Source organism: Larimichthys crocea, chromosome II (assembly GCF_000972845.2).
Source record: "Larimichthys crocea isolate SSNF chromosome II, L_crocea_2.0, whole genome shotgun sequence".
Classification (NCBI taxonomy): domain Eukaryota; kingdom Metazoa; phylum Chordata; class Actinopteri; family Sciaenidae; genus Larimichthys; species Larimichthys crocea.
The window spans coordinates 13095529-13105426 of record NC_040012.1 but is presented as its reverse complement, the minus strand read 5'-3'; the positions used below and the strand labels follow the sequence as shown (position 1 = coordinate 13105426).

The window sequence follows — 9898 nt, the reverse complement described above, 5'->3', positions numbered from 1 at the left end:
CATTAGTCAGAACTGCGTGGAGGCGAGAAAACTCATTACTAAAGTAATCCAAATTAATGTTCATACTTTTGTTTGCTGAACATGAGAATGATACTTATTCATTTCAGTGAATCCAAAAATGGCCAGAGATGGGAACTAAGAAAATGTAAAAAAACAAACAAAAAAAACAGAACAAGATTGTGCTTTTTTGCCGTAGCTCGTGAGACATTTTTGGTGGTCTCGATAGATGTGCAGGTTTATATTTTGAGAATTTATGAGGCTTCATACCCCAAATACTAGAACGAAATTAAATTAGCTTTCAAATCTAAAGGGCAGACTCATACATCTACAGTGGAAATATGATTTTTCAAATCAAGTATATTCAGCTAGTTAAGTATAATCCTGACCTGCTATTCAACATCAAGTTGAACAAGTTTTATACATTTGTTTGCTTGTTTTATATATATATTTTTTCTTGTTAAATTGTACTCTCGCTCTCTCTCTCTCTGAGAGTCTGACAAGAACCAAAACTGAAAAAGTCTTTTGTGTGTTTTTTTTTCCTCAATGGTTTGATTTAAATGTCAGGACTGGGTGTTTGCAGTTTTGTGTTTAGCTACAATAGTGTCGAGTAAATTGGTCTATTTCTAAACCTCAAATCTAATCAATAATAGATGATTGAGAAGTCGATAATACAGAACTGAAACAGTTTGCAAAAAATATTAATGTTAACGATGTCTACCTCAGATCTACAATTTGCACTACAAATTTGTAAATTGCAACATACTGTGTGCTATGAATATAGTTTTGGAAAACCCTCCCCTAGGTTGGGAGAGCTGGGATGTGCTCTGTACATGTTATCATTTAATTTGAGCCGTGTTTACTGTGGATAGGCACACTGTTACAGTATGATAGCATCAGTACTCTAACCCAGCATCCAAACACAAACACTTGAGTACTAGAGTAATGGAGAGCCACAGCACTGCTTTGTTTTGGAGTGCCCTCCATTTTCAGATGAGTCACTGCACATGCATTTCCAAACCCAGCGACAACGCACCTGCCAAATTGATTGCTTCCCTGACACACTTTTCTTGCATTCTGTTTAATATGTATGCAGTAGTTTAACATATTTAACACAGGCAAAGTCTAATTACATTTAAATAAATACACTGTGGGATTTGGAGATGCTGTTCCCGATATTTGATTTTTACATTCTGTATGCTATAGACACCTTTAGCATGACCTTTAGAGCCGTGATCTAATATTAATGTCGGGAGACACCTGCATGATCTTTACATTATGTGTGACACTAATGTAATACATGGGGATATAATATTTATAGCCTGGTGAAAGCATCTGCAGGATAGTAGACAAGTAAACAACATTTTCTATGAAGCAATTATATATATATATATATAGTGCAGCACTGGTGTAAATCTTGCAAATTGTGCATTAGTTTCCATGACGGCACAACATCAGTTTCCATGGTATCTCAGTGCCTTTGTTGCGCTTTCTTTCTTTCTTTTTTTAAATTATTTGTACTCATGGCAAATGGCAGGAGGAAGTGTACAATGTATCTCAGCAATGATATTATACTTAGCAGCTTTTAATGATAAATGACAAAAACAAACAAAATAAAAATAAAAGCAATAACTAAATGAATTACACAAACAAACAATAACACAACTCAGTGTAGAACATACCATCTGTTTGCACATTTTAATAACTGACATTTATATTAATAGGTATTTTATTGACACTAGCCTTTTAACTTCCTGAATATTGAGTAGGGGACAGTTCTATATATAATCACTTAAGATTCAACAAGTTTGAGATTAATTAAATGTCAAAAGTTATTTGTCACTCATCCCTTTTCTTGTATAAATAGAGCAGTTTATCATACTCTATATGACTTTTAGCTGTCAGCTTATACGTAGTATGTAAAATATTGCTGGTATGGCCTGCATGCCGAGCTTCTTTTACTATTTCCCTTGTGTTGGTTTTATGTAATGTATATATTTTAACATGTGGAATTGTTTTTCCTGTTGATGTCTTGACTAGGACTCCCCAGAAGAAGAGATCTTGTATCTCAACAACCCAAATAAAAGATAAACACAGAAAAATATATGAAACCGTCATCCCCTAAACAAAAATATCCAATACCAAATGTAGAGGCACATTTTCTTTTTGATGATTTTGTCATTATGAGGAGCTAATCACACACACAAATTCTTGTATTTGATCATTATAACACATTTGTCACTTGATGAAACACTCAATCATTACTCTTTTGTCAAAACTGACGCATTGGATATGAAAATTGCAGCGTATGATGACACCGGCTAATTAAGACAAGCTGTAAAAGCAGATACGGTTCTAAAGAGCTGATTTAGACAGACATTTCACTTTAATTGAGGTTATTGTGAACAACACTGATAAGGACTGTGAATGAAGCTGCACATAAACTCCTACACTTGCCATATGTGTCTTTGCCTGCACAGATTCCTGTCTTGCAACCGTGATGTTACTAAGTCTGAGAGACAGTGTTGGTTCCATTTGTGAGAAAATAACAGTAATTCAAGCTTGGCTCCTTCAGTCACTTCGACTGTTCTGTAGTGTTTCTCATTTTTCTTGGACCACAGCTGGGGGACTGACAGGATAGTATCAGAATGCAATTAAGGCCTACAGCTTCTTCCACTCTATGCCAGAGGGATGTTATAGACACACACACACACACACACACACACACACACACACAAGTTACTAAACAGGTACATGAAATATACAAATTCCCAAATACTGCACTTTGAGGTGCCACAGGCAAGAATACTGAATATTTAATTACAACTGGAAAAACGCTTAATCTCAGAAGGTGTGTTAATGAAGGCTTTAGTCAGACATCTCGTGTGTGTCTCTTTTGTCCATCATGCTGCTGCTGGCTTGCACAGCTTTGTATATCAGTCTGATTGAAGGTACTGGCTGTTGGGCAGCGAGGGAGGGAAAAAAAAGGGGAGTGTGCTAACAAAAATATGAGATTTATTATAGGATACAATATCTCTAACGCAAGATATAAATCATATAACTGTTGTTGGGTGTAGACCTTGGATGTCCAACTTTGTAGAAACAAGAAATATAGCCTTGAAATAATAATAATAAAAAAAACACAGGGTAGCAGTTGTTTGTTTATAGCTGCAAGGTAATGTTCCTGATACCTTGTACAGTGTGGGATGAGGTAAGGGTCATCACACATGCACAACTGAGTGGGGTGGTGGTGTGCTTATGCATCAAATATGAGGTCGATGACTGTATTCCAGCAGGGGAAATATCTGACTGGAGACTGGAGTTGAGTCACAGCTTGAAAGAGAAAAAAGAAAAAGAAAAAAAGACTGTTTGACGTCAGCCAAATTATTTAAAAGCACATATCTCAGTTTATATTTCAGACAGTTACCAGGTGTGCTGTGCTTCCAAAATCCACTGAATGAACACCACACTATTTCTTGGTGTAGATAATTACTTAAATATGATATGAAGCTTATTCTGCCATAAAAAAACACAATTAAATCACAACCTGGCACTACATGGAATATGTAAAAACAATTTTCAATTGCTTGGAGAAAAAATCTCATTACAAAAGGCTTTATCTGTGTGCGTAATTTACGGAGTGTCCGGACAGCGTTTTGTGGAGAGGCATTGTGCGCTCTCTCGTGGATATTCTGGCACATTGTGCTCAGTTTGAACAGGAAAGCGACGCTTTCAGAGGATATATGGGGCTTGTTGGATTCACTGTCTTTTCGCCTGGCACCTGTTGCTGGTTTATGAATTCCCGCGCCTGTCTGTTGAGGATTTAACTACAGCGTCGTTCATCGGCTCATATATCAGGATCATGTCGGAGGAAGAAACTGATTCAAACTCCAGTCGATACTATTTTGGCAATGCCTCAACTAGAATCCAGAGCAGCTTCGTGTTTTCAGGACCCATATTTGTTATTTTGATGATGATGATGGTGACTTTGGTTGTTGTGATAGTTTTGGGTAACGCACTGGTTATTTTGGCTTTTAAAGTGGACAAGAGTTTGAGGAGACAGTGTAATTACTACTTCCTGAATTTGGCAATATCAGATTTTCTTGTAGGTAAGTCAAACCTTAGTCATCTTATTTAAATATTGGACACTATTATTTCTGTCATAAAGTCAGTTTTCTCGGCTATGATATCTGTCCATGATGGGTTTTGAAGTTTTGAAATCCTTCACATATATTTGATATATTCCTGTCAATGTCTCTGTAGCTGCATTTAAATTAGTAGCCAATGGGACCATCCAATAAATAATTTGAATACTTGACACATTTTTTTATATTATTTTGCAGTGTCATTTCCTGATTTATGCAATCCCTTTATGATTTGTTCTTTCACACTTTCACTCATCACTATTTGTCAACTTCCTGCTTTTAAAGTTCTGAAAGGTCAAAAATTAAATTATTTTATGGTGACACTTTACTTAAATTTGCCCCTGAATTGACAATCATAAGCATAATATAAATATTGAATAAATGGTACATAATAATGTTATCATAAGAAACGTATTATTTTTTATTTTTGTATTTTTTTAATGGGCAGCGTTTTCAGCAACAGTTATAACTTCTCCTATGAAGTTTCATGTCATTACAACTGTGTTTTACTATAATGCCATTGATTTTTTGTTCATACACCAGCCTCTATTAAAACATACGTATATATGCTTACATTATACTGCATTAAGTGTGTTATGAACCATGACTAAATGTTGATATACTGATTATAAATGCTTAATGTTGAGCCTTTCTGTTTCTGTAGGGGCATTCTGCATCCCAGTCTACATCCCTTACATCCTCACAGGCAGGTGGACTCTGGGTCGACGACTGTGTAAGCTATGGCTGGTCATGGACTACCTGCTTTGTTCTGCATCTGTCTTCAACATCGTCCTCATCAGCTACGACCGCTTCCTGTCAGTCACCAGAGCAGTGAGTGGAACATCTTGTGCCTCACATCTGTGATGTGCAGAGCCATCAGAGTGAATTTAGGATTGATTGACACACAGAAACACTAGCCTGCCAAATGTGTGCAAGAATCTAAAATGTTGAAGGTATCCTAAAATATGTTCAGAGTTAAGTCTAAGCTTGGGGTCATTTTTTTCCCCCCACGTTTGAGTGAAGTTCTCAAAGTGTTTAAATCTTTAAAGTCCTTTCTTCCTTGTAGCAATACAAATGTTCACTGCTTGTGGTGTGTGGCTTAATTTCTGACTGGTGAGTCTCCCAGGTCATTGGTAGGGGCAGTGGCACCTCATTCTCCCAAATGTGCCCATCTGCAGAGGTTAATCATTCCTGACCCATTCAGGCCCAGTGCCACCCCTAATTATAGCCCTTCCCCTTGACGAACATAAAAAAAGTCACATTTCGACTTTGGGACAGACAGAGCTTCAGAAAAAAAAAATGTATAAAACAACACAAGTCTGTCAAAAAGCTAATATTAGATAACTAAAATTAAATACTTTTAATTTTCCACCAGCAGTTTAATATAATTTCATCTCCTTCTGGCTACTGCTTTGTTTTTCTGAAATACACTTGTGTGGTGTCAATAATGCAGATTTTTATATGTCTTGGCTCATATCTAGTACTTAGCATATATTTATACCTTGGCTGCTGTTAGGCCCACTTAACCTTCTGTTGGTGCTTCTCTGTGCATTAGCCGACTGACTGTATCCTATACACATGTGTGTTAACTCAAAGGTGGGATGAGGCTTGGCATAGTGGACAAAGAGAGTGTTCTGTTTCCTTTCACAAGCAAACACTTAACATCAGAGCAATGAATACAAATAACACCAGAGAGAGAGAGAGCCTCTTCTTTAATTAGCTAGCTTTGATCATAGAGATTCTCTTCGGTGCAATGGTCCTTCCGACCTAGAGAGATCAATCATAGCAGAAACAGGCCACCGGCAGCCAAGTAGCATTTTCCTAAAAGCATTTCTCTCTGAACATTGAAGGACAAAGGGTCGTCAACAGCCCCAGGACAAAGTTTGTCTTTTAAAAGAAAAGATGGGGTCAGATTAGATGCATACATTTGGCACCTTAGATGAAATGTCAGCACATTAACGAAATGCTAACTGCACAGTATTAGAGAGATACCTGTTTTGTGTAAGGTATGATTATAAGGGTGAGCGAAGAATCTTCCAAGAAGCTCTCAGGAGGAATCTAACAATTTGAAGCGATAATGCAAAAATCTCAGATTGGATTTATGAGCACACCAGATGCTTCTCCGCTGAGTGAAGAAGAAGAAGTACTGTATACCAATTAATTTATACAAACATAAGTGGAACCATTTTTCATCTCTTTTGAAGATGAACTGCAGTTAATCTTTTGTCATTCAGGACCAGGGCACATCTTCAGAGCAGGAGACGGCGTAAAGTACGCCCCTTGTTCAACAAGAACATGGACGGGGACGTAGGATTTGACACTAATTGACAAGGGTCATGAGAAAAAGCAACATTATGTAAGACATGTAAGCATCAAACAAGTGTAACAACACCAGACATGGTAGTCTGCTAATATTACTCTCCAGTCCAACAGTAAGAAGCCCAGCTCTGTGTCTGTCATCTTCCAGCCTTTTATTTCACAAAGCTCTTGCCAGCAACTAAAAGCCAGTCTGAGATTTACTCTTGCACGGTCACTTTCTCCTTTTCTCCTCTTATCTTCCTCCATCAACGTCCTCTTGGGTCTCTTACCCTCTGTTATGTCCACAGAGGCTGCTGAGTCTGGTTACATTGCCCACTTGCTCCATTTCTGGCACGATACAGCCTCTGCTCCCTGTCAGCATTCCCGACTGGCTCCCTCTCGCCCCGGACCTGAAAACCTCCTCCTCCCGGCGGTCCAAGGCTCTTTTGCTGGTGTGAATTCAAACACTCCCATGATGCTTTAAGCTCCCAGTGGGGGCAGCATGGACTGAGCTGACTAGTAGTTACTTAAACTTACTTTAAGAACAAATAAAGCTTTCTGTCCCCCAGTCTGGTGTCCAAAGTTACATATTCCAATAACGGATGCATAGTGGGAATGACAAAGGCATCATTCACCCTACTATAAGTCAATATAGCATCAAAATGATACTGTAGTGATACTGTTATTTTATGGTAGAAAAGTTACATAATGTTGCTTTAATTCTCATTCAAGCACTTTTCTGCTGTGTACAATGTCAAGATGTTGAAAATAATGGTCCATATATTATGTTTCTCCATCAAAATGTTCATTCATTTCACAAACATGTGATTATTACTTGATTTGACTATTGATACTTGATTATATTGTAAAATTGTCCCCAGGTTTGAAGCGTTTCACTGTTCAACACTGATCATCTGTGTTTAAAAGTCTTGGATCAAACCTCTTCCATCACTGCTGTTAAATGAACATCGCCTATCTTTTTATGACCACAGACACAGTGTATGTTAGGAGAATAAACTGTAATTTTGCCCTTTAACTATTTCTACAATAATGGTAGGATGCAGCAATTCCACATAAAATTAAGCCGACATATTACTCAAAGTATATTTTCTGATTTACACTTGTATTTACTGCAGGTAAGTTATCGTGCCAGACAGACCATGACTCATCAAGCCATAATCAAGATGATTGCTGTCTGGGTGCTAGCCTTTGTCCTGTACGGCCCAGCTATCATATGCTGGGAGCTGGTGGTGGGCAGGAGCCGCGTGCCAAAGGATGAGTGCTTTGCAGAGTTCTATTACTCTTGGTACTTCCTGCTGAGTGCCTCTATGCTGGAGTTTTTCTCTCCTTTCATCTCAGTGGCTTTCTTCAACCTCAGCATTTACCTCAGCATACGCAGGAGGAGGCTCAACAGCAGGGAGGCCCAGCTCCACCTTCAACTGAGCGAACCTGCATCTGCCCAGGGGGAAGGTATCCCACTGTCCCACAACTTGGGTTTTGGGATGAAACTGGCTGTAAGAGGCTCTATTCACTCCCACACCTCCTCTCCCACTTTGGGTAAACTAGATCCCTCAACCAGCAGGGCTGCCCAGCCTAGCCGTCTGTCCAGGGATAAGAAAATTGCTAAGTCCCTGGCCATCATAGTGTGTGTGTTTGCCATCTGCTGGGCACCGTACACCCTACTGATGATCATCCGTGCTGCCTGCAGAGGGCGGTGCATCCAGCATCACTGGTACGAGGTCACCTTCTGGCTCCTGTGGCTCAACTCTGCTATTAACCCATTCCTCTACCCACTTTGCCACAGTAGTTTCCGCAGGGCCTTTAGCAAGATTCTCTGCCCAAGGCGGCATACTACTCCCCCATCATCTGTTCTTCGAGCTGGCCAGTGACAAGTGGATACCCATGGATGGATGGGGGTGAACAATGTGCCAAAACTATGGATGGAAATATTCACTTCTAACCCATAAATTCTACAGTTTTAGCAGAGGAAGTTAAACTGTACACCACGGTTTGTCATATGTATAGATGTTTGTTGTAAGGTTGGTAAGGTTGGTATAGTACACTTCACTGTGTTCACATCTATGTACTAAACATTCATCATGGACAGGGAAATAAGTCTCCAGCCTGAAAGTGTACCAACAAAAGTATTGTGATAATTCATATAATAGAGTTTTCACATGCTATAAGAACTGGGCAAATGCCAGAGTGAAAAAACACAATGCAGACAGTCCAATAATGAGATCTGCCAGTTGTGGCTTATGTACTGTATGTATCTTTAGAAATAAGGTATAAGAAATGCATTTTCCTTGACTAATTGCCACGTTCTTTGACACATCCATTGTCCATTTCTGTGGTTATGTGATAGACATAATGTAGAAAATGAAACGTAACTAGATTTAATATTTGTCTTGAATGAGTGCCATACAAGCTGCGAGGCAATTATGTTGTCTTGTTCTTTATGTTATGCGGCTTGTCTCTTTTACACGCATCACATGGAGGATTTATGTTCATAAAAAAGACGAGTGTCGCCCTCACTGTGACATCTTTGCTTGAGCCGTAAAGTAAAACAGATCACTATCACCCTCTGCTGTTAGCTGAGAGTTTATTACTGTTAATATTACAGAAGCACAGTGATGAAAACACAAAGTGCCATTAAGTATAAATGTATTGGGGTGCATTCTTATATAATAGATGGATTACACACTGTATCAACACACTGCACATTTGAAAACAAATAAATGTTGTTGTTTACTGCACTGTGGCAAAACAAAAGTAAACATTCATCTTTATTTTTGACTGTTATTACGTTATTAGTGATTATTGGTACTGAAACACCCCATAGCCGTGTCACCACCACTGGTCATTATTATTATCATTATTTATTCTGAATTTGTTTTACAGAAAGCATTTGGACTTGTTTAATGTGTTTACAATACAGTATATTTATTTACCACTAGATGTCACCATTAACCTTTACTGCTTCCTGTGTGTGCTCTTCTTGAGATTCTTCAGCGTATGAAGTGAGTCTTTGAGATTGGCCACGGTTTTGATTACCTGTCTTTTAATTGTTTGTGTTTGAATTGTCATTTTTAAATACAGGCTTTATTATTATTATTTTTTTTTTTTTTGCACCAGTGACTGGTTCAAATTGTAACAGAGGAATGTAATCTTACAGTCGTAGGTCTACGAAACTGGATGGTGCTTTTTTTACTCACAGTAAATCACATATTGTCACTTGTAATTGCAAAACTTGATCAGATACAGCATGTTCTATACTTCAGCAAAATGTTTCAAGGTGCTGTTATGTTATATATTTTTGTGTTTGTGTAACTTAAATATTAAAATAGTTTAATAGTAAAACTTTAAATGTTTAGATGCATCATAAAAAAAACAACAACAAATAATCAATGTTTGTGTTTATTTTCAGCATGTTCAATTTAAGGTTTTTCAAAAATAAA

At 38.0% G+C, this 9898-nt stretch overlaps 1 protein-coding gene across 1 annotated transcript; it reads left to right on the top strand.

Annotated features, from left to right (window-relative positions):
- Window positions 1–3879: 3879 nt before the first annotated feature.
- LOC104918310 (histamine H3 receptor) lies at window positions 3880–8435 on the top strand. Its single transcript, XM_010730020.3, has 3 exons — window positions 3880–4106; window positions 4807–4973; window positions 7577–8435. The coding sequence occupies exons 1-3, from the start codon at window positions 3968–3970 to the stop codon at window positions 8327–8329; spliced, it is 1059 nt and encodes a 352-aa protein (XP_010728322.2). The 5' UTR covers window positions 3880–3967; the 3' UTR covers window positions 8330–8435.
- The last annotated feature ends 1463 nt before the right edge of the window (window positions 8436–9898 follow it).